The sequence below is a fragment of the Protopterus annectens genome, chromosome 4.part1, assembly GCF_019279795.1.
Source record: "Protopterus annectens isolate FY-2018-M chromosome 4.part1, PAN1.0, whole genome shotgun sequence".
Lineage (NCBI taxonomy): Eukaryota > Metazoa > Chordata > Ceratodontiformes > Protopteridae > Protopterus > Protopterus annectens.
In genome coordinates, this window is record NC_056734.1 from 438,564,535 (window position 1) to 438,590,474 (window position 25,940).

General features: G+C 40.8%; 1 protein-coding gene across 1 annotated transcript in view; it reads left to right on the forward strand.

The window, feature by feature from the left end:
* Positions 1-25,940, forward strand: part of LOC122800905 (putative serine protease K12H4.7) — a gene marked incomplete in the record, with an annotated part of 685,243 nt that overhangs the window by 31,736 nt on the left and 627,567 nt on the right. The window contains 1 exon segment of the mRNA XM_044070248.1: positions 20,644-20,876. Coding sequence (XP_043926183.1) covers positions 20,644-20,876 — 233 coding nt within the window.

A 25,940-nucleotide genomic window follows, 5' to 3' on the forward strand; every position in this document is an offset into this window, starting at 1 on the left:
GCATAATGTCTTGGAGAGGTCAAGGAGCTAGCAAAAGGCTAGTTTATCTAGCTTGGGATATATGGCCATAGATGTACTGTGTTTTTGGTGAAAACCATGCTTAGTGTGGCTGAGCAGATTTTCTTCTACGAGGTAGTCTGTTTGTGAACATGAATAAGGTACCCAGTGCACTTGAACTGAAAGTGGTTTACAGATAACATGCAAACTCTTTTCACATCAGAGGAGGGAATATAGGTAAAGGGATCCTTGTAAGTAGGAACATGGGCTCTAGCCTGTACATTAACACAGATAGCCTTAATTACAGAAAAGGGTCAACTACTCCTCTCTGGAGTAAAGTTCATTTTTTTTTTCTTTTCTCAAAGTTTACGTAGTTGTGTGGTAAAGTGAAAAGGGATAGGAGAGTCTGGAAATCTATGTAGGGTTGTGAGTGTTTTCAGTGAAGCAAAAAGGTATGAAAATGTGGTACAAGTCCAAATCCATAAGTTTAACCTGCTTAACATTAGTGAGACCACGTAAGCTAAAAGTATGAAATATACATTCAAAACGTATGTGTAACACATGGCTATAATAACATAATGGCTATACTTCATGTTATGGAATGTAAATGGCCTTACAAGAAAAAGGTGTCATACTTGTATCAAGAAATGTAGGGTGCAAATAGCAATGCTGCACAAGACTCATTTTGGAAAGAAATGAGCATGTGAATTTAAGAGGATTTACAGGTGGACTTTCAGCAGACCTTTTTTCAGGGAGTAATACTAGTTGCTAGGGGGGTCCAATAATTGTGGGTGATATGGGGGGCATCTGTAGCAATAAGGGATTTATGGCAGCAGGGGCAGGTCATTATGCTGGAATGTATTTATATTCCATTTAAAAATTACTATTCTGGAGCATAAGAATTTTGGGGAGAAATGATCAGCTTTCATCAAGGAGTTTTTTTAAGGGTGGGACTAGAACTTTGTAATGGTGAGGCTGTGTTGTAGGACCTTGAAGGGAAAAAATGAGGGTAATTCTCTGAAGAAATATGAATATTTTGGAATGGGGAAAATATGAAGTCAGTAGTAGGAATTTGGTCAGCATTTACTTAATCTTGGCTACAATAACTGGGCTAGGATGCACAATTTCGCAAGAGCATGTGTAATTTAAAGCTTTGCACATTCAATAACTCTATCATATCTTACCACTAAACTCTGATAAAGAAACATAATTAAGTAAAACTGACATACTGGTGTTTTCCTATTAAATTTAAGAAATGAGTAGAGGAAATGATTAAAGCATTATTAGGCAGGATTATACATTTCAGAATGGATAGCTAGTGAGTAGGATAGAATGAAAAGTTTTTAAAATGGGGTAGAAATTGGAGATATGGTAATTAGACGAGTATGTTAGAGGGGCTAGTTAAGGAACTGCAGAGTAAAGGAATTAAATCTGTCCTGCATCAGTAAGAGGAGCAACTGCAGATTGCCAGTGTATTTTGGATAGGTTCTTAGCAGGAGCCAAGTTGGAAGCAATCTCTCCTTTGTTTGAACAAGCAAATAAGGTCACTGGTGAAATCCTCTTAAGGCTAAATTTGAGTTCAAAATTGGCCACATCCACCAAGGGCAATCACAAGGTCTTCATGTATTTCTGCAGTCTCAAAGGCAACACCCAAATCTGCTCTGAACAGGTGGTCAGCAACACCGCATACACAAATGCCATAGATGTAGCCAACCTGCTAGCAGACAGGTTCAGTAAACTTCACCCCGTCCCCCATCAATAAATCAGGACATCCCCAGCACTTGCCCCCTCATCACCAGGGAGCAGGTCCTTTAATGCCCTCTCAAAGGCAAAAAAATACATTTTCCATGGGACCCGATAACATCCCTGGTTGTATCCTACATGAACTCTGGCATGAGCTCTCTGCTCTTGGACACCCTATTCAACCAAAGCCTGAGCACTGGATTCCTCCCAGCTGAATGGAGGACAGCCACTGTTGTCCTTGTACACACAATGTGGACCATCCACTGACCTAGGCAATTATAGGCCCATCAGCCTAACTAGCCTGATCTGAAAGGCCATGGAATGCACATAGCCATCCTTGACCTAGCCAAAGTGGTCTGTGGCTGACTTAAGTTTGCAGATGACCACAAGCTGGGAGTGGTCTTAAATTCCCGTAGTGATATGAACATCCTCAGAGGGCCTTACCCAAACTAAGGACTGGTGCCAGAAGTATGACCTCAAACTGAATGCCAAGAATTGCATCATTATCCCCATTAGAGAAAATGTCTTCCCCACTAATTATCACATTAATAGCCTGTCTTTTGACCACCACATTGCCTTTGTTGCACTGAAGGCTTTCTATATGGCTCGCCTCATAAATAAGGTATTTCATCCAGGAACAAGGTCATAACATCCCTGTACTCCTTGTCAGACCCATTATCGAGTACAAGGCCCCCTTCAGCATGTACCTTGCCAAGCACATGCAGCAGTTGGAGACCAGAGGCTCCTGACCAGGAAAATCTAGGGTCTCAAAACACCTATCCTGTACCTGCTCAGAGGTGACCCATGTCTGGCATACAAAGCCATTTCAGACCCAGTCTTGAAGGAGTTGCTTTATATCCATAAGACAAACTCCACTCATGCAACCCGCACACACTGCCTTAACCTAGTCTGTGACATTAATAGAACTTGTTGGCAGGAAAGATTTGTGTCCCAAAGACTCCCCTGTCTGGAATAGACTCCCTCTCCATGTCAAGCAGAATACCTCTCGAGCCCTCTTTAAGAGGAACCTGGACGACTGGATGGGAAACAGAAAATATACCACTAGGATCCCACCTTTGTCAACTGAGGGAACATGGGTAAAATGCATGGCTAGGCTTATAAGGGCCTCCGGGCCAATAGCCTAGTATCATCCTATGATAGCCAGGAGTTTAGGAAGGCCATTAAGTAACTTTAATGCCAGAGCACAAAGCTTGTAGCACAATGACTTTGGCAACAAAGTAGAAAAGGTTATCCCCATACTTTGGGAGTCTTTGACAAAATAACTAAAATAACTAGAGATCCTACTGATGTAGTAGACACTTTTCTTTATGCAAATTGTTATAAAGTTTCCCAGAGGCATGTGGGAACCCATGAGTATTGCTGTTTTTTTCTTTACTTATGCCAGCATTGAAGAAGGATGAGACTGCACAAATTAATACTGGCCAAGATGGGAGGATAATTGTAATGTATCAATAGGGAGGTCTCCAGGAGCAGATACTATTGTCTGGGAAATTGAGAGAAAGTGATAAATATCTGGAACGTTGTTTTTAACAGTATTAAAGGTTGGGAAGTTGCTGTCTTGGAAGACTGCTATGGTGGCTGTACTATCCAATGAGATCAAGACAGGGGAAGCTTTTATTGTGAAAGATGGTTGTGGTTGGTTCTGAATAACATTAAAGGAAAAGATACTGGATTTTATGAACTGAATTGTTGCAGATTTTCTAGGAATCTTTAGCTATTCTATAGAAAATGTTCTTATTTCAATAAATACAATATGGATCTTTCATATAGACAAATTGGGCTATGGCAGATTTGTCAAAGTAGATTGCTAGGAACTTAAAGTTGAACTTTTATTAAGCAGGCTATTGTCTTTGAAAAAGTGTTGCAGAATTTGTTCCCCTTTCATTTTGGATTTGTTCTTCATAGATCTCTAATACTTCCAATTCAACATATTTTTACAAACTAATGTAAGTGATTTCAACATATTTTTACAAACTAATGTAAGTGATTTAAGATTCTAGCTTTGATCGTTGGGTGCCCATAAAACATTCCATTTTAATAGATGGACCGATTTCTGCCCTCTATCAGACCAGGTATCGAAAGGTTACAATTCTGATTTTAATTTCCAACTTCTAGGGTAAGGCCAGGCTGCCTGTTGCCCACCATTTCTTTTTGCAGTCACTCCTATGTTTTTACATGAGCCCCAAACCAATTTTGTCCTAGTAAATTTTATTTTTGCATTTTGGCGTGTGCAGATCTGATAATGGAACATGCAGCATGCTCAGTAAGTGCTGGTCAGCACTGATTAAAACTAAATGGATGGAACTTCTTATTCCAGTGTACCAACAGCAAACGGTTGCTGCACTTGCTAATGTAAAGCAGTGAGAATTCAATACTCTTGCCTAATATCCACAAGTAGTAGGAATAATCAAGCCTAGTTTTCAACTAATCCAAAATGTTTATACACAAGCTTTCCAGATTCTGACATGATTATTGTGATTTGATAGTGTTTATGAATATACAGCTGCAGCCCAAATGAGAGACTTTAATTACATGGAAAAATCACTGAATTCTTAGTTTTAATATTTTTTTGTTGGGATATCTTCACAATATGCTGTTAGTGCTGGTTTGTCCTTTGTACAAGAAAGTTGGATCCTTGTAGTCAACATTTTCGGGTGGGCAGTTGCCCTAAGGTCCTGCAAAAATGTAGTTCATCTGATTTTAATATGGGCTACACTATTGAACCCAGAAATATCGGCTTTCTTTCAAATTTTGCCAGACTGTTATAAATGGAATCTATTGTTAAATTAGTCTTTTGAAGACTCTGCACATTCAGAGTGACAACTGATGTTTTCCACATAGTGGGGACAAATTACATTTTCCTTTATACACCTAGATTCATCCGTCAAGCCTCTAGGACTAGACTTGTATTGAACAGATCAGTTTCTTGGAGATTGCCTCAGAGTTGGATTCCCTCTTAAAGATATCAATGTGACGGGTTTTTCGGCTTTTCCCAGGTAGGGGTTGCCACAGCAGAACTCTGGTCCGCTAATGATTGGCCATAGATTTTTACAGTGCAGAGTTGCCAGCTCGACGCCTAACCTTCAACGAAGGCATGCCCATTCACGCATGTCTTTTGGAACACCACTCTACTGCGGGGAGGACATGCAGACTCCACACAGAAGGCACTCCCTGCACTTAATCCAAGAATCTAACAGGAGAACCTCTTGCTGTGAGGCAGCAACGTTACCGCTGCACCACCACAGATCTACAAAGACATCAATGTGACTATTTTCCTAAATTCAGGACTATGCTGTCTGTCCTTATTGAAAGATACTTGCTGCTTTCAAAACAATAAAACTTTTCTTAAATTCTCCATTTGTCATGTATCCTCAACTATTTGGTAAATTCTGTATTTATCCTTTTTGAGAGCTCTCCTTAGATTCACACACCTTCCACAAAAATAAACACATTTTTACCACCCCCTTCTGCTCTTCCTTCTTTCAACAGCAGTCACCCTCAATTTGTGTGTATTTGTGTATTATGTAGGGATACTTCATGTTTGAATATCATCCCTCTCAACCTCCTAACACATCTTGACTAAGCCAAAAATTGAAGGACAGAGACCTAAAATAAGGGACAGATAAGTGTTGGCCTTAACCTTTTGTTTGCAAAGGTTTGTTTTTTTAATGTGATAGAATAACCTGGTTTTATAGTAGCATGTATTTTCTGAAGGATACAAAGTGTGGAACCAGGCAATCTTCAGTGACTTGCAAGAAAACCACTCCCTTCACATTTTACTCTGTTAATCATAAAATTATATCCTGGACAGTTTAGAGGGTATGGAATAAGTGGGAATACTGTACACTGCATATAGATATATCCACTAAACTGCCTTTAAATTATGCATTTCTCTGGTCTTGCATAATGGTGCTGTTCTGTTGGATTATTGTAGCTGTCATTTAAATTCGGCAGCCAATTTAAATTAAAGGAATGCCAACTTCAAGTGCCATTACCGGTCCTTTTTATATTTGGTTTGCCAACCTGACCAGTATTTGTCTATTACTGTGGTTAAGGTTGTTTGGATTTCTGCCTGCAAATCAGTTGATACATTACTTTTATTCAACAAATACATTTATCAGATGGACTTGTCATGATTGTCAGTTACTTAGTGTGTTCCAAGTCAAGGCTGTAGATACCACAATTAAATTTTGATTTTGACTATGCTGCTTGGTCGCAAGGAACTGGGGTTAACAGATTCAGGTAACCAAATCTCCATTCCTAGGTTTTGGAGAAGTATGGCTAGTAATGGCCCAGTTCATAGACTTGTAGGCCAACTTAGTTTCAGAGCTGCATATGACTGGCTGAAGTCACTGGAAGGAGAAATCTCCACTGAGTGATTGGGGTTGTGTGTGGGGGGGCAAATGCATGTTTTGAACTTTGTACCCAGTTTAGAATGCCATTTCATTCAAAGCAGCACTCAGACTTGTGGCTTTGTGATGCATAAATCATGCAGTCGCTGCCTAATGAAACACAATATGCCACTGAGTAGTTCTAGATCAGTTCCTTGCAATGACTTCAAAACGAAAAACTTTCAAAATGCATTTGCATTTTTGTACTTTGTTGAATAGTATGCCTATTTAATACTGTGTGGCAGAAAAACATTGAGTGTAGTGTATGGCAGAGTTTGTGCAAAGCTTGAGTATGTGCCACTTGGACCTTGCCAAACCATGTCAGATGTGAGAAATTCAACAATTAATATTTTGTACTAGGTACGCTGCATTTGTTTGTGTGCATTTATTCGTTTTGTGTTTTACCATACCCTGCTAAGTTTGTTCAGGATAATCTGCTTGCAAACTTGTCATAGCTTTATCAAGAAGCACAGCCTTTGTGAATCTGAAGTTTCACTTCAATCACTGTTTTTTTTTTTTTTTTTGGGGGTATGGCTTCTGCCATGATGTGTATTTTTACAATTTATATATATATATGTTGGCTGCACTCAAGACGGGTCCTCACTATAATCTGCCATTGGTAGAAGCGCAAGTAGAGGGAAAGTGGCTGAGACTTGTATGGGGGATGGGCAGCATTCTTACATAATGCTTGTGTGTTTTGGTGCCATTGGATGGTGGCATTTTCTATCTAAAGTAAGGCAGCCAGCACTTCATGCAGCTAACTGTGCTGCACTGTATATAAGGGAAGTACAGAAAAATGGGAAAGTGGGCCCATTCATGTAGTGAAAGTGATCTCCACTATCTTCAAAGCAGTACATACTGTGGCTGTCACGAATAATGCCTCCCACTGCATGATGGCATAACCCATCCTGGTAGACATTTGCATAAACTGGTAAGAGCTCTAGAAAACCCACTAATTCAGTTATGTCTTCTCTGTTCAAGACTCCAAGGCTACATCTGAAGAATCCATCCTAGGACTGCATTTAACATCCACCTCAAATAAATGGTACCATACCTAGCCTATGACTACCAGCTACACTACATGGTCAGACATGGGATCACTCATTACTAACCATTCAAAAGATTACATGCGAGAACCAGATATAGTGGTCCATGAAAAGAAGACAAAAGTAGCATTGATCATTGAAATCACTACACTTTGTGACCTACAGTGTCTTGTGTACAGAGACTGTCATAAAATGTCAGGATTTGCAGGTAGAAACCAGAACAATGTGGAAGAAAGATACCCATGTGGCTCTAGTAGTAGGAGCAATGGATCTTGTATCTATCTAAGATTGTAGATTCTTCATGTTACCAGTGCATTTAACTCCATACAAATTGCAGAAGTGGTCCTTAATGGGCACATTATCAGCTAGAAGTGCTCTTCCACAGCACCAGCAAAGATTGAAACCATACTAATTTTATGAGCTTTAATCATACTTTGACTTGGGAATGGGGTCCATTCCTATCATGTATTAGAAACCCAAAAGATTTGGAGAAATTAGTCTACACCCAAACAGGCCTCAAAGGATCATCACTATAACACAATCTGAAATCTCTAACTTTTACTTCCAGTAAGCTCAGATCAATTGGGTTCTACTCGCCTTCACCTTGATAGTAGTAGACACATTTTTTAAATATCCTGGTTCAGCAAGCACCATTCAGAACCATATCTCCTTTAATTTAAAAAAAAAAAAAGACTCTGATTTGGAGAGATGGCTACACAGTCTGGAACATCCCTGCAACAGAATAGACCATTAAGAACCATAGCAAACCATGCATAAAAACAGGACAAAAAAGCCTGTTATAGCTGTACCCAAAATTCATCAAACAATCTGAAAACTTCTAGTAATCAAATTATTTTAGTCCTGGAAAAAATCAACCCATCCCTAGCAATAACTCTTCACAGTACAACTCAAAATTTATAAATTCAGTAGCCTCCCTCCTAGAAAATTGCTACAAATCAAGCCACAACAGACTCTCACACACTCCAGTGCCAGGATCTGTAATTAAAAAAAAAAAAAAAAAAAGGCCTGCCATTCTAAGACGGCCACTGCCCCTGACATTCTAAGACAACAGCCACTGCCCCTGAGCAACTGTGTACTGAATACATGAAACTGTCTGCAGATAGCATTGCATCATATCCTACCCTATCCAAGAAAGTTATTCCCACCGTATGAAAAAAATCCATTATAAAATTCCTCCATAGAGAAGCCTCCTCAACTGAGCTCAAACTGTAGACCAGTTGCCATTCTCTCACCCTTATCCAAAAATTTTAAAGATTTATGCACTCTCAAATTACTACATATTTCTCAACCTCATTTCTCCCTCACAACATGGCTTCAGACCCAATTACAGTAAAACCACTGCCTTTCTAAGGTTCACAGATGAAATGAATCTCAAAAGAAATTCAGGTCTTCCAACCTCAGCCCTATTTCTGGATCTATCAAAGGCATTCTACAGTCAATCATAAACCAACTCTTACTGTGGTTTATCACCCTTAACTTTTTTTTTTTAATTGCCTCCTTGAGTGGGTCCCAAGCAGTGAAATAGCAAGATTTCTGTTCTCTTTCCTCCTCCTATTAGCTAGGCTCCATCCTAGGACCACTATTAAAAGTATTAATCAGCAACTTAAGCACATCATCCAGAGGCCACCATAGTACAGTATATACTGATGACTCCTTGTAATATGTGCCACTAGGACACTACCAGTGCTCCAGACACTCCTAGAAATCCTTCCCGTAGAGCTTTGGCTGTAATTAAGTTTTACTGTTCACCCCCCCACCCCCATCTTCTCCCAAAAAATTACCTTTAATACATTGTCATCTAACGAGGCCAATATAGAATGGGTATCCCATACCAAACTACATGTGATTTGTAGGCAACCACCTGAAATTAGATCTCCACCTTCAGCAAGTCGTAAAGACCCTCCAAAAACTAGGCTGCTTCTAGATTAAAACACTACCTTAGCTGACTGACAAAACAAACCTTTCTTTTCTACTCCCCATCCTATTGTACGCCTCTCCTGAAAAATGATGCAATAAAGTAACCAAATTTGCAACCAACAATACAGATTACATCACTGCCTCTCTAAAATGACTAAACTGGTTCAAGCTAAATGGATTTCTGTTACTTGCAATTAAATACAACCTTTAAACTACAGCACAGGTCTGAAATTCCCGCATCTTCACTCATCATTCAGCCTTGCACTACAAAGAATTCCTCCACTGACAAATCATTACTTTCCATAACTACCACAATGCAGGAAACTCCCCGTGTTCACACTACATAGCTAATACTATCTCACTCCACCTAAGAACAGTATGCAGCCTGAAAGACTTAAAATGTCAACTGAAGCAATGGCTAATAAGTGGTACTGCACCTGCACTTCCTTTAGTTAATAGATGACCATATAGAGATGCTATGAACACCTCTACCCAATACAGAAGTAGCCATTGTGGCCCACACAACGCATGTGGCATGCTGAATGGTACAAAAGCCTGCCATTCAGAACAATTCCCCACACATACTTTTAAAAAATACAATGCATTTAAGATTTTTTTGCTTAACTTCGCATTGTTCCACTGTTCTGGTTGTGTGCCCAAGGACAACACCTCTGACTGCACCATACACTCTTTTATGAGAACATATGATGTTCTTCATTCCACATTGCTGCAGTCCTAACTATTGGGGTAGTCTGCTGTCCAGTCGGCCCGAATACCAGAGTATATGGCTGACGTCGGTCAGGGCATGACCGACGTCATATCCTCAGTCTTTTTTGCCACGTGGTCCGATGCAGAAGCAGTTTTGCGAGTGCAGGTTGGCGTTCTGAAATTTTCTGAAGTCGGAGTTTCAGACCGAATCAGAGTTGGCAACATTTTGGTTTTTCTTGCCTCAGTATTTAACGGATGTCAGAAAAAGTGAATAACTGTATTTCTTGTGGGAAACAGGTACCTCATAGGGATTACCATACCTTGTGTATACCTTGTTTAGGGCCTGAGCACGACGTTGTTGGATGCCGCTCTTGTGCTAGGTTTAACAAACGCACTATTAAGAGAAGGTTAGACTGTGCCAGGTTAGTGTTTGGGAAGCGTTGCAATTATAAAATGCCGCCGGATGCTCCGGCCATGGGCCCAAAAGCGCAAGGACAAAACAGAAGCCTAGGATTGATGAACCGCAGTCCCTCAGTGGAGCCAGAGGTTTTGCCAGGAGTTTCTTTGGAGTCTCAGGCAGAGACTTTACTGTTACAGGATGTGCCTTCTCAGGAGATAGGCCAGGCTGAGGGGGCTTCTCAGGTAACTGTTCTTCCCTCTCTTCCTAAGGTAGTTAGAGCCTCTCCTTCTGTTTCCAAAACTTCCTTGAGAGGTAGGCCAAGTTTAGCTTCAGTGGGGGCTTCTCCTAGCACTTCAGGCTCTGTGCCTAAGAAACATATGCTTAAAATGGCAGAAGATTTGATTGCTATGATTAGAGGTTCTATGCCCCTGATAAGAGGCCTAGGGTGGAACCTGAGTTTGATAGTTTTGAACAGTGTTCAGAGGCTTCTGAGTCTTCTGGAAGATTTGCAGGAGTTCCCTCCTTTTTCTGATTCTGATGTGGATGATTCCACTCTTACAGCTTCTCCTCCTGAGGATTTCTCATTTTCAGAGACTCTGCATTCCATGAGGGAGCACTTTAAATGGGAAGGCCAGGATTACTCTGATTCCAGGAAAGGCTTAGGGAATTCTTGTTTTACCCCAGCATAGGCCCTTAGCTATACCTCCTGTGTTGAATGTGGTGGAAGATGTTTTGCAGAGGCTTCCTTGAACCCTGATTCTTTGCCTCCTGCTCCTGTTAAACCTGATAGGTACTATAGGGTGCCTGAAGCTCATAAGTATCTCTTTAAGAGTCCTAGGGCAGACCCGAAACTGTTTCTCAGGGACCTAAAGGTGTTAAGGCCTCTGTGGTTAAAAACCCTGTTCCCACTGATAAAGAGGCAAGGGCTTTGGATAGATGGGGAAAGAAAGTGTATACTTCCACTTTAGCCATGAGGGCGTTGAATTGTCAGTTTCACATGCTAAAATATCAAAATTATCTCCTTTCACAACTGAAATCTAAGGTGGATGCTTTGGCGGAAGGTATTGAGTGTAAAGAGTTGCTGGATTTAGTTCATGTGTCTGAACAAGTGGGTAAGCATTCTTTGCAATGTGGTTTTGATGCTGTACAGGCCTCCTCGAGGGTGGCTGCCACTAGTTCTGTTCTTCGCAGGCATGCCTAGTTGAGGGATCAGAATTTAGCTGAGCATGTTAAGTCAAGGATTTTGGATGCTCCTTTACAGTCTGATGTATTGTTTGGTTCGCCTGTGGAAACAGTTTTAAAGAAAATGGAGGACAAAGCTAAGTCTATGCAAACTGTTAAAGATTTTTTGCAGGTGCAGTTTAGTAGAAATTGGCCTACTAAGGGATGGACATATCCTGTTTATGATTCCCAGTCTAGGGGTAGGTCTAGACGTGGTAGGGGCAGAGCTCAAGGTTCTTTTAGGCCTAGGACAGGAGTTCACCTGCTCCAACTTCTGGTGAGGGCAGGGGTCAGTCCTAACAGACCCAATGACCTGCCTTTTCAGCTGCCAGTAGATTCTCGTCTGGCAGCTCCTCTGGGAGGAAGACTGTCTCTTTTCAAAGAAAATTGGGATTTAATTACTCAAGACAGATGGGTGTTGGATATCATTCACCACGGTTACAGGTTTTATTTCCATACATTACCCACTTTCAAAGGCATGCCAGACGTTCCTCCTCCACAAAGGAAAGAGGCTCACAAGCAAATTTCTCTGTTGCTCCAAATTGGGGCCATTCAGCCAGTCCCTGTATCAGAAAGGGGCCTAGGATTTTATTCTCGCCTGTTCCTAGTACCAAAGAAGGGGAACACGTGGAGACCAATTTTGGATTTATCTATCAACACTTATCTGGACATTCCCAAGTTCAAGATGTTGACGTTACAACAGCTTTTACCTCTGCTGGGCAAAGATCACTGGATGGTAACTTTAGATCTCAAGGAAGCTTACCTTCATGTGCCTATAAGAATAAGTTGCAGGAAGTATCTGCGAGCTGGAAATTCTCATCAGTTCTCTGCATTGCCCTTTGGCTTATCTACTAGAGTATTCACAAAGGTTCTGGCTCCAGTGATAGCTTACTTCAGGCTAAAAGGAATTCAAATCTATCCTTACTTGGACGACTGCCTGATTCTGGCTCAAGAAAAGGAAGAACTTCTACAGCATCTGGAATATGTTATAGCAGTGCTAAGATGCCTAGGGTATTCTGTGAACGAAATAAAGTCCAGTCTAGTACCCTCTCAAGACATGTGCTTTCTGGGTGTGAGACTGAATACAGCAGCCCAGATGGCCTTTTTAACCCCGGACAAACAAAAGAGTCTATCCCTTTACTTCAATCAACTATCTCATCAGTCCGTGCTGACTGCAAGGACAGTCCTTCAAGCATTAGGGTTCATGGCATCTTGTATTCTGGTGCTTCCCAATGCCAAACTGCATATGAGGAAGCTGCAATGGTATCTCAAAATGTATGGACACAGCACTGCCAGGATTTGGACACTGTCATTCAAATAATACCTTGCCTTCAAAAGAATTTTTGTGGTGGGCTCAGGAATGTCACCTAAACAAGGGACTCTCTGTGACCCGGCCAGAGGCGAGTCAGATTTTAACGACAGATGCCTCGGACATTGCTTGGGGAGCTCATCTGAATGGAAAGTGGATACAAGACAAGTGGCCTGCCAGACTACAGCATCTACATATCAACATGAAGGAGATGTTAGCAGTCCAGTTTGCATTAATGGCTTTCAAGGAGTTACTTCTTCCAGGGCAGGTGTTGATTCTAACAGACGACACAACTGTCATGTGGTACATCAACAAACAAGGGGGAACACATTCTTATCCTCTATGCAGGCAAGCAATGATTTTATGGGAGACTGCGCTCAGCTTGCAACTAACTCTTCAGGCAAGGTTTCTGCCGGGAGCACAGAACTCCTTAGCAGATGTGTTAAGCAGACAAATCATGGATCCCCACGAGTGGAAACTGGATCTTCATGTATTTCAAAAAATTGACAGTGTCATGGGGAACTCCAGACCTAGATCTGTTCGCTTCTCCACTAAACCACCAGCTGCCACAGTTTTGCACAAAGGGGTTTCATCACACAGCTTGGAAAGTGGATGCTCTGTCTTTCAGTTGGAAAAATCTTCATGTGTATGCCTTTCCACCTCTGCCTCTTCTTCCAAAGGTGCTCTTAAAGGTCAGACAAGACAAGCCAAGGATGATTTTAATAGCTCCAGATTGGCCTCGGCAACACTGGTATCCACTACTAAGGAGTCTGGTAAGGAAGCCTCCATGGCCTTTACCTTTGATTCCACATCTGTTGTCTCAGAAGGACGGTCATCTCCTCAATGTCAAGCTTCACTCTCTTCATCTAACAGCCTGGCATATTCTATGTTGACACACAGCAGGTCTCAACTTCCTCAACAAGTTTTAAATGTGATTATGGAAGCTAGAAGACCTAGTACAAGGAAAGTGTCATGAAAAATGGAAGAGATTTTTATTTTGGAGTACAGCAAAGAATTTAGAGATTTGAGCCTAATTTGAGTGTGGCTCTTCAATATCTTACTGAGTTATTGGACAAAGGTTTGTCCTTCTCTTCCATTAAGATTCATGCTGCAGCAATTTCAGCTCACTATGATTGTGACCCACCATTGTTTTCGCATCCTTTGTTCAAGCAGTTTCTCAGAGGGGCAAAGAATATAAGACCCCCACGTAGAGCTCCTACTCCTGCTTGGGATCTCAATTTTGTGTTGGAAAAACTTACTCTACAACCTTTTGAGCCTGCGGCTACTGCTGAATTGAAATACTTGTCATGGAAGACTGCTTTTCTGTTGGCTATTACTTCTGCAAGAAGGGTGTCTGAGTTGCAGGCCCTTATGGCAGTAGAGCCCTTTTGATTTTCCATAAGGACAGGGTATCATTACGTACTAATCCTTCCTTTATGCCTAAGGTGGTTTCTAGTGTGGCTTTAAACCAAACTATTCATTTGCCTACTTTTATGCAGACCCCCAAAATAAAGGGGAAAAGATTTTGCACACTTTAGATGTACACAGGCAATTGCGTTATTATTTAAGCAGGACTAAGGATTTTAGGCAGTCTCAGCAGTTGTTTGTTTCTTTTGCTTTGAGTTCAGGGCAAACCTGTGTCAAAACAAACTATTTCTAGGTGGATTGGGTTTTGCATTGCATTTTGTTATTCCCATCATGGCAAGGAGATTCCAGCTGGGATTAGGCCTCATTCCACTAGGGCTACTGCCACTTCTACAGCATTACTAAGGGGTGGCAACTAAGGATATTTTGGAGGCAGCTACTTGGAGTTCAGTGCATACTTTCTCTAAGCATTATCACCTTCCTCTCTACTCTAAGTCTAGGGCTGGTTTTGCCACAGCTATTTTGCAAGGCATGTTGTCAGCTCCTGCTTCTTTATGATTTGCCAGCCTCCCTTACCTCTGCTTTGGGATTCTACCCAATAGTTAGGACTGCAGCAATGTGGAATGAAGAACATAGTACAGTTTTGTACCTACCATAAATGTAGATGTTCGAGGATCCACATTGCTGCAGTCAACCCACCCTCCTCCTTCCCCTCTGTGTTTAGGGGTGGTTGTGTAGGTGAGGTTATATGCTGATATTTTTGTATATATTTGTGTATATATTGTACATATTTTTGGTGCAGGTATGTTGGGCCTTGTCTTTTTAGGGTCTTCTGACATCTGGGGCAAGAAAAGACTGAGGATATGACGTCGGTCATGCGCATTAGTACCCTCACGTTCTGATGTCAGTCTAATGCGCCTGACCTCTGGTATTCGGGCCGACTGGACAGCGGACTACCCCAATAGTTAGGACTGCAGCAATGTGGATCCTCTAACATCTACATTTATGGTAGGTACAAAACTGTACTTTATCCAGGCATGTAAGGGCAGCAGTGGATGTACGTTTGGGATTGTATAGTACAGCACACTTGGCATGAGTGTCATAGGTACACATGCTCATTCTGTTGTGTACTTTGTAGCAATGGCCTGCCATATGACAAAGGTGACATGTATAGGCTAGGACAGGGCAAGTGGTTTATTTTCTGTTTTGCTCTACTGTGCCATCCCTTCCCTCCCCACCTGTATGTAGTGATTATTGGTGTTACTTTCACCCCAGGTATATACCCTTCCCCACCCTCTGACAAAAACTACTAATCTGGGTAGTGTGGTGTGTGTGGGGGAGGGGCATCATGTGGCACACAGTCCTTGCTCACATCAGGTAGTGCATGATACTTATTTCTGTGCTGAGACTACACCCAACCTCCATAGACTGGATATTCTTGACCGGTCCTGCTCCCCCCAGTCTTTTTGTCTGCTACAAGAAACATGAAAACCACTTTACTAGGCCAGTGGCATGGTTTCTGGTCATTTTCACTGTCATCCCCACTCACTTGGCAGGAGGCAGTAATTCCTTTCAGAGTACTTGGTACTTGAAACTCCATCTGTGGCTCCTTTGCTTCCCCCAACTACTATGGGTTGACAGCCATGTCGCTCTGTCCCTAGCCACCTGTATACTGTGACACTTTGTTTAATGGATGTGGAGGTGGCTGCATAATGTGGAAAACCCTACACCAGCCAGCATCGCCCGATAGTAACATTGCAAATGTCATGTCTGTGTTCTGTGACACTGTACTAGTGCATTCTTTTCATCTGACATCTGGCTTGGAAGATTAAGGAACTGTTAAGACATTTCATGTGGCCCAGAGGTGCAAGATTTGATTCCCTCAGCCACCATTGCCTAAATGTGTAACTCTGGGCAAGTCACTTAACCAGACACTGCTCCCAGGTTGAGTCTGAAAAAGGTCCATGGAGATCAGTGCTCTACCCCAGAAAATGAATACAAATGGAATAAAATCACTTATGGCCCATAGCTCTGGATTAGATACTGCTATTTTGTTTTAGTGTGCTTGTTTTAGTACTAGGCACAATACCCATTAGCAATCTGGGGAGTGGGACTTTGATGATGCTTGGTCCTGTTCTGTCTCTCTATCCTTGGCAGGTGATTCTGCTAGACTATCCGTGCCAATCTTGAGGTCTGACTATACCCATTCCACGGGAATAGTCTACTTGCTCCCTAAAGATAATACATGTAAGTGATCTTTTTACTGGACTGACATGCTTATTGATATTGGTTTGTAAATATGCTATATTGCAGTGGAGTTTAGCAAAGCCGAGTTTTTATATGGGCCTTATTAGCTAGGACTGTAAGTCTAGTAAAACTTTTTTTTTCTTTGGGGGTGGTCATTACACTTGGACACTAGTGTCTGCACAGAGCAACTAGATAGCCCTGTGGGCTCTCATCCTTCTAGAAGTGGTGAAAAAACTGAGGTGTATGCCATATATGTGAATTTTACTAACTGCTTGGGTACTTCATGAACACCGGTTCCAATTGCATGCAACATGGCAGTTCATAGCATGATAGGCTTTCCTCTTTACACTGCCTTTGTGACAGCAGTCTTGGTGGGACCTCTTTATTGGTGTGTGTAGAATCTGAGACACTATCTTTGGGATACGAGTGTCTCAAAAGCCTCCCCTAGTGGTAGCTCCTCTCGTGCTAAAGTTGATATGATCATCGTGTATAAAAGCATTATGGAAGAACTTGTTCAGAATTCTAGTGGCAGAAGCCTAAGAACTACATGACCCCAGTGCTGATGTTCCTATAGGACTAAAAGTGCTATATATAATTTGGCTTTCACATGGATGAGAAGGATGCTCATTCCAGCAGGAGCAGAGTCTATAGAAGGGTAATAAATATTGCTAGAGCACCACATATTGCTCTGATCTATATGGATCTGAAATTATTTAAGTAAATATACATAATTTGGGTGGGTGGAACTGTTTCCATGTTTCCTGACATCACTTTGTGGATACTTATTGGAAGTAATGATGCACAAGCCGGTGCATTTCTTTGTGCCAGTCCCATGCCCAGATAAATGGGGAGGGTTGCATCAGGAAGGGCATCTGGCATAACATTTTGCCAAATCCTACATGTAGAAAACAGTATAGAAATACCGGATCAGTCAAGGCCCGGGTTAACTACGACTGCCACCAGTACTGTTCGCCAACAGGGTGCTGGTGGAAATTGGGCTACTGTTGGCTGAAAGAGGAGAAGAGGGGGAAGGCATGCCCGAAGGCAGGTAAAGGCTAGGACTGTAAGTTAGGGTCTGAACTTTGAATGTTGGCAGTATGACTAGTATAGGGAGAGAGCTAGCTGATATGATGGACCGAAGGAAGGTTGGTATATTGTGTGTGCAAGAGACCAGATGGAAGAGGAGCAAGGCTAGGTGTATCTGAGGCGGTTTCAAATTGTTTTATGGTGTGGATGGGAGGAGAAATGGTGTAGGTATTATCCTGAATGAACAGTATGCTAAGAGTTTTGGAGGTGAAGTGTCGGATAGCGTGATTATGAAGCTGGAAATTGATGGTGTAATGATGAATGTTGGTGCATATGCTCCACAAGTTGGGTGTGCGATGGATGAGAGAAAATATTGTGAGAGTTGGATGAAGTGGTGATGACTGTACCCAAGGGTGAGAGACTGGTGATTGGAGCAGATTTCGATGGGCATGTTGGTGAAGGCAACAGAGGGGATGAGGAAGTGATGGGTAGGTATGGTGTTAAGCAAAGTAATGCAGAATGTCAGATGGTAGTGGGGTTTTGTGAAAAGGATGGACATGGCTGTGATGAATACGTATTTTAACGAGGGAGGAGCATAGGGTGACGTACAAAAGTGGAGGAAGATGCACACAGGTGGATTATATTTTGTGTAGAAGGGCCAGTCTGATGGAGATTGGAGACTAAAGTGGTGGCAGAGGAAAGTGTACTTGGGCAGCATAGGATGGTGGTTTGTAGGATGGTATTGGTGATCAAGAAGAGGAGGATGAGTGTGAGGACAGCACCAAGGATCAAATGGTGGAAATTTGAAAGGGTAATTGTGAGGTGATGTTCACGGAAGAGTTAAGACTGGCACTGGGTGGCAGTGAAGAGATGACCAATAGCTGGGTAACTACAGCAGAGCTAGTAAGAGAGATGGCTAGAAAGGTGCTTGTCTCCTCTGGAAAGAGGAAGGAGGACAAGGAGACTTGGTGGTGGAATGAAGTACAGGAGTATACAGAGAGGTTGGTGAAGTGGGATTGTCAAAGAGTTGAAGAAAGACTAGTATAAGGAGATGAGGTGCATAGCAGAGAGGTGACTAAGGCTAAGGATAAGGTGTATGAAGAGTTGTATAAAAGGTTGGACACTAAGGAGGGAGAAAAGGACCTGTACCAATTGACTTTATGGAGACCGAGCTAGTAAAGTTGTGCAGCAGGTAAGGGTGATGAAGGATAATGAGGGAAGCATACTCACAAGTGAGGAGTGTGAGAGATGGAAAGAGTACTTTGAGGGATTGATGAATGAATGAAGAGAATTTGAGGGGTTGATGAATGAAGAGAATGAGGGAGAGAAGGTTGGATGATGTGTGGATAGTGAATCATGAAGTGCAGTGGATTAGCAAGGAGGAAGTAAGGATAGCTATGAAGAGGAAGAACGGAAAGGCTGTTGGTCCAGATGACATACCTGTGGAAGTATGGAGGTGTTTAGGTGAAATAGCGGAGTTTTAACTAGATTGTTTAATGAAATCTTGGAAAGTGAGAGGATGCCTGAGGAATGGATGCCTGAGGAATGGAGAGTGTTTGGTACCCATTTTATTTAAGAATAAGGGTAATGTGCAGAGCTGTAGTAACTACAGAGGGATTAAACTGATCAGTCGCAGCATGACGTTATGGTATAGTAGTGGAAGCTAGGTTAAGAAGGGAGGTGATTAGTGATCAGCAGTATGGTTTCATGCCAGGAATGAGCACTACAGATGCGATGTTTGCTCAGAGTGTTGAAGTAGACAAGGTCAGAAGGAGTTGTATTGTGGATTTAGAGTGCCTAGAGGAGTTGTGGTATTTGTATGAAGAAAGCATATGACAGGGTGCCTAGAGAGGAGTTGTGGTATTGTATGAGAAGCCTGTATGTAAGAGTGGTACAGGATATGTACGAGGGTAGTGTGACAGTGGTGAGGTCTGCGGTGGGTATAATGGATGCGTTTAAGGTGGAGGTGGGATTACATCGAGGATCAGCTCTGAGCCCTATCTTATTAGCAATGGTGATGGGACAGGTTGACTGACGAGATTGACAGGAGTCCCCGTGGACTGTTTGCAGATGACATTGTGATCTGTAGTGAGAGTAGGGAACAAGTGGAGGAGACCCTGGAGAGATGGAGATATGCTCTAGAGAGAAGAGGAATGAAGGTCAGCAGGACTAATGTGTGTGAATGTGAGGGAGGATAGAGGAATGAGTATGCAGGGAGTAGAGGTGGTGAAGGTGTAAGAGTTTAAGTACTTGGTATCAACAGTTCAGAGTAATGGTGAGTGTAGGAGAGGTGAAGGTGAGTACAGGCAGGATGGAGTGGGTGGAGAAGAGTCAGTGATTTGTGACAACTAGTACCAGTAAGAGTGCAAGGGAAGGTCTACAAGATGATGGTGAGACCAGCTTTGTTATATGGGTTGGAGACATTGGCATTGACAAAAAGGCAGGAGTCTGAGCTTGACGTGGCAGAGTTGAAGATGTTTAGATTTGCACAGGGTGTGATGAGGATGGACAGGATCAGGAATAAGTATATTAGAGGGTCAGCCCAGGTTGGAAGGTTTGGAGACCAAGCCAGAGGCAAGATTACGTTGGTTTGGACATGTGCTGAGGAGGGATGCAAAGTATATTGGGGAAAAAGATGCTAAGGATGAAACTGCCAGGTAATGGGAAAAGAGGAAGGCCTAAGAGGAGGTTTATGGATGTGGTGAGAGAGGACATGCAGGTGGCTGGTGACAGAGCAAGATTCGGAGGACAGGAAGAAATGGCAACAGTTTATTTGCTGTGGCGACCCCTAACGGGAGCAGCCGAAAAGTGGGAGGGTGTTGGCATTAGCAACAAATGTGTGCTATATGGTCCTCTGTTGCACCGAATCTTTATTCTATTGCAGTGTATTGTGCAGGTGTTCAAAACTGTGACTAATAAAACAGTTAGTATTCATTTTCTAAAATTAAGATTTAAAATGCACAATGTCATAAATTTGTAATTGCATTAATTAGTAGTACAGCAGAAGATCTCCTCTCCTCTGTGGTAACCTGAGAGCACCTGTTTGACTTGTGCACCATGTAATTCTGCACATGCATTCTTCTGAATGGGATTAGACACTGCATCTTATTTCCTTTTGTCTTTGCATTGGGTCACAGTTTTGAATTTTCAATTGCAACACCCTTTAATTATGGCAATTGTCACATAGTTGCATCCCCACACTTAAGTTTGGTTTTGTTTCATTTCTTTTAGGGACTTAAGTACAGAGAATCTCCGCTACCTTAACAGTGAACAAGCCTTGGCTGACCTTGCCCATTTCCAGACCGTAATGGCTGAAAAGATGAATCTGACTGCTAATAAATGGGTTGCATTTGGAGGGTCTTACCCAGGATCACTTGCCGCATGGTACAGACTGAAGTATCCTCACCTGGTCCATGCTGCAGTAGCTAGCAGTGCACCTGTGCATGCTGTGGTGAACTTCCCAGGTGAGTTACAATAGCTGTATTGTTTAGAGGTGTGTGTTCGCTTCAGGAATAAGTTTAATCATTTTTCCTTAATGTAAATTGCTAATACTTGTGATTTTAAGTTTAGAAATGCCCTCATGTACATGTTTTATTGATTTGGTAGTTGAAACACACTAGCAGAACTGAAGTGTAACGTGAATAAAGCTCTTTAGCAATGAAAGGGGAATTGCAGGCTTTGCCTCCTAAATACTAATAAGCTCAAGCCTGTATTTTTAAATCCTGGATTTATTTCTTTGAATCCTACTTGTCTGTTACCAAAGTTTGGCCAAAACTAAGTCTTTGCATGTAAAGCATTTTTCCCTTTATCAGCACTGTTTTTGTGCCAGCAAAGTGTGGTTTTACTTTTGAGAACACATCTTTTGTTCTGCAGCTGCCAAAACTACTGTGGATTCTATATGGAAATTATGCCACAATTATTTTCCAGAGTTAAGTGAATAATAACCACAGGTTTGAAATGTGGTTAAAATGCACATTTTTGGGTATATGGGTAGAGCTAACTAATACATTTTTCTGTGATCAGCCTCTTAGCCAGTTTCAACATAAGAAATTGTTGCAGCAGATAAAGTGTTATGTTGAAACTGGCTAAGATAGAGAGCATTTGTAGCTTGTGGCTTGCTCATTTGTATTTGTTGGAGCAAGAACCTGAATAAATGCATAGCATCCTTCTACTTTAGGTCTTTAATGGCTAGCTTATTCTATGGTTGTAGATGAGGGTTGGTATAGTATAGTTGTAACTAACATATATATTTAGGTTTTAAGCAAAATAAACAACTCCAACAGATGTTGCCAGATTGTTCACATTTGCTAATCTCAACTGTCTGAGAGCACACAGTATGAGGTCTGACCTTGGTACAGCCTGGGAATTCCTGACTGAGGTTCAAGTGGTATGAAACCTTAAGATACAACCCCCCCATCTCCATCATTTTTACTATAATAACCTTGTAACTGTAGAGGAATTTTGCTGTTTTATTACACAGAACATAATCCCACAGCATTAGTTTTTTTTTTTCAATGTGAAAACATTTAAGAAACCATTTAAAAAATAGACTAATCAGTTTGAGTTGCTTTTAGCCCTTTAATGACTGCAACAAAAAGTTGCAATCCTTTGTGCTTTGCACAGTGTCTTCTTCAAGGGAATACAAAAATTCAGATTTTGGTCTAAAGCATTTAGTTAACATTTTAAACAGCTAGTCAGAAGCTCTAGAAGATTCCTTCTAGAAAGTATATTTAAGATGCTGCCTGAAGAATTGATTACTGAAGTAGGTAAACCTGTTTAAAATGTATATCATTCTGTTAAAAATTGCAGTACAGTTTCTGTGTCTGTAACCTAGCTTGAGTAGAAGTATAATTAGTATTTAAATGTAATACTTTATATACTAAAAGAGCCTTGATACAGAAATGGGGTGGCAAATGTGTAAAATTCATGTAGCAATTTCGATTAGTTCCCATGCTTCCAACACTTAAAGATTCAAACAAGTCTAAAGCATGATTCAGCCTTGAAGGTGTTGGGCTGATGGTCCAGGGACTGCATTCTTCCACTTGTCTGAACCACAAGGGTTCTGGATTGCTTAACCTTGCTAAACACAGCTGCTGGGTGACTCACTGTCCCCTGTTATGCTAGCATCTTCCATCGGTCTTCATTTTGTTTTGTATTTGGACCTTGTTCTCTGGAGGAAGCACAGCAGTAAAAGTCTGCAATTCGAATTTCATTCTGCATCCCATTTATCAGCTGTTCTGGAGCAAACCTCACCTCCTACAGTGTAATATTTACAGCATTCAGTAGAGTCCCACTACTGCATATCTTTTTTATATGAAAGTCTTGGCTTTGTACAGTCCTGTTCTACAACAAATTGAAGTACTCTTCTGCATTTGATTTTCTTGTACCTTTTGAATGCCAGGATAGGCTTCAACTCCATTTCCCCTGTGACCCTGAATTGCATAAAGTAGGCATCTGCTTTGTATGCCTTTGCAAAATGTCAAAATGATTCTTGACAACTGTGATCATAGTATCTCATCTTCCAGGTCCATGCTTAATGGCCACATCTGTAGCAGGTTGTGTGAATACCCTTTTCCACTGTCTTGCCAGGCTTTCTTATATTAGCTTTTTTCATTACACACTTGGTTACCGAGACCCGTAGCTTTAGTCAACACTGGATAATCTGCCTTAAATCTACAGTGTTCTCTCACTTGGTGAATAATGCAACTTGTCAAAATGTAAAGGTCTCTTTAGTGCAGTAGAGTATACATTGGTGGTGTTCATGAGTTCTCATAACTGCCGGAAATGTTCCAAGTGCCTCTTTTCCCACCACACCTCCAACATTTCTGGGCTTTGTGTACAAAATGTCTCTGCACTTGGGAAAATACATAATGTAAAACTTCATGCAAAAATCCTAAGCCTTCTAGATTTATTGCATATGTGGGAGCCATACAAATCTCTCTATTCCTTTCGACTGTTGGCAAATGCATTATCCTGGCTACATTTTTTGATACTGTATATATGATCATATATTTTATCCCACAATCTGTTTTGTTTTGCCAATATAATGCTTAGGACAGTGGCTAAATATATGACCATTTTGGAATTACAATTATATTTACCTCTACTATACAATACTTTCTTATTGTGAATGACTATTGATAATCCCACTTGAATATATTTACAATAAGGGCATCCCAAAAATTGTTGCATGCCCTTTATATTTAATATGCGTATTTTGAATTTTCAAATTCTTGAAATTTCTCTCTCCATGACAAATTTAGGAGTTGATCCTAATTTCTCCAATAACTCTCTGTCTTGTGTAATGATTCTCCAGTTTTTATATACTATATTCCTAATATATCGAAAGTCCATATTAAACGTGACAAAATTTACATTTATATTGTTAACTCTGTTGTCATTGGGCACAATTTCCTGTATTGGTTCTGGAGTATTATTAGAGAGCACCTCCATTAAATTACCATCCATTCTATTTTGATCTAGGATAGGTTTATACATTGCACTAACTCTTATCCATCACTTCAGTTATTTCATCTAAAAGGCCATCAGGGTATGCTCTTAGTATTTGTCTTAAATTACATTAAGACAAAAATTCTTCCTCTCTAGTAATCATGCGTGCTGCCCTAACCAACTGTCCTTTAACCACCGAATTTTTTTTTCTTTTTTTTTATGGAAAGGGTGCACGCTTGAGAAGTGGAGAAATGTGTTAGAATAAGAAGGTTTTCTATATCATCGCTTCAAATTTGTTATAAATCATTTTTAATCAGTAGAATGTCTAAATATGCCATTTCCTTTTCATGAAAGTTGTATGTAAACTCCAAAAATTCGGTAGTTTAAAATATTCTACCATTATTTCAGCTTGGTCCTTATCTTTGAAAAGAATGAATATATCATCCAAAAATCGGGTAAAGTATGCTATTTGTGACTATGTGGTCTATATTAAATATATAATTATGTTCCCAGTGATTCATTACCAAATTGGCGAAGCTCGCGCCACATGGGGACCCCACTGCCACTCCTTTTGTTTGATGATAAAAGTTGTTTTTGAAATATAATTATGTGATAGTACAATATCCAATAATTCTTCTATCAATGATATTTCTGTTACTGGAGCACCCTTATTCTTAAGGTTAATGGAAACCCACTCTACCTAGGTCTTGGGGTATTGACATATATAAATCTTACATCAATTGTAAGAAAATTGCATTTATCATCAAATTCTATTTCATCTTCTCCAAAAAATGACCATGAGTCTTTAGATATTCCTACCTCATTAGTTACGTATTTCTTAAGTATTGTGTCTATTACCTTTGCACATGCATATGTTGCAGAATTCCTGCCATCTACAGTAGGTCTAAGGGGGGGATTTGTCAGATTTTTATGAATTTTGGGGACTCCAAAAATCGTAGGGGCTATAGGTGCTGGCATAATCATATAATTGAACATATTCAGTTCACCCTTCTATGAATAAATCATTAATATATATTTTTATTCTCTGGTTAGCTTGATTATATTCATTGAGCGAAGCTTTTACATAAGAATCAGATGCTAACAAAGCTTCAATTTTATTTTCATAATCCATTGGTTCCATAACTAATCCACCCCCCTTATCAGGCTTCATAATTCTGACTTTAGACCGTTTCAAAAATTCAATACATTCTTGTTCATAATTTTGTTGAATTCCCTTCAGAGGTTAATACCCTTTTCCATACATTATGATGTCTAAAATACAATTTGCATACTTTTCAAAAGTATACAGTAAATTGTGTAACGGTGGGTTAAAAGTGCTGGGAATTATGTATTCGTCTAAGTATGGTCTATCCATATTGCCCAATAATACGTGTAGGTTTAATTTCCTAACATACATTTTAAGGTCTATTATATGGTTGGTAACATCCATCTTTCTTGATGGTACAAAGGTAATGCCTTTTGCCAATACATTTACTAAGTCTGTATGAACATTTACTGAAGTTTATAAACCGCAAAGTCCTCTTCAGAGTTCCTGGTAACCGAGACTTTATTCTGAATACAGTCCTCAACTATCTCCATTTGTTGTGTTTCTTGCGTTGGGTCAGTCTGTTCTGTATTCTCCCCCTCTGAAAACCCTGTTGGTTATTGGACCACTGTTATTAGTCCTACCATTAATTCCGTTAGTATTGGAATTTTGGTTCTGTAAACATTCACTTCTATGTAGACCAGGGTCATTAGTTGAAATAATTGGAGAAGTAATTGGGGGGATCTATGATGTCATGCTGATTCGTAGACTCTAGTCACATTTTCGATGTTCCCTTATTTGTCCCTTGTTGGTCATGTGATAAATTAACCTGACCATTAGAAAAAAAATGCTACAGCACTAACTTGTTTTCCATTGTGCTGGTGATGGACAAGGGTATGCGGTACCATTTTGATATTGTAAACAGTCCCGCTCCAATTTCTTACATTTAATCGACTTGGCTTTAATCATGTAAGAATCAATTGTCTGAAAGATACAGATATATTCATATTTATCTTTCAAAGTCAGGGTGTGA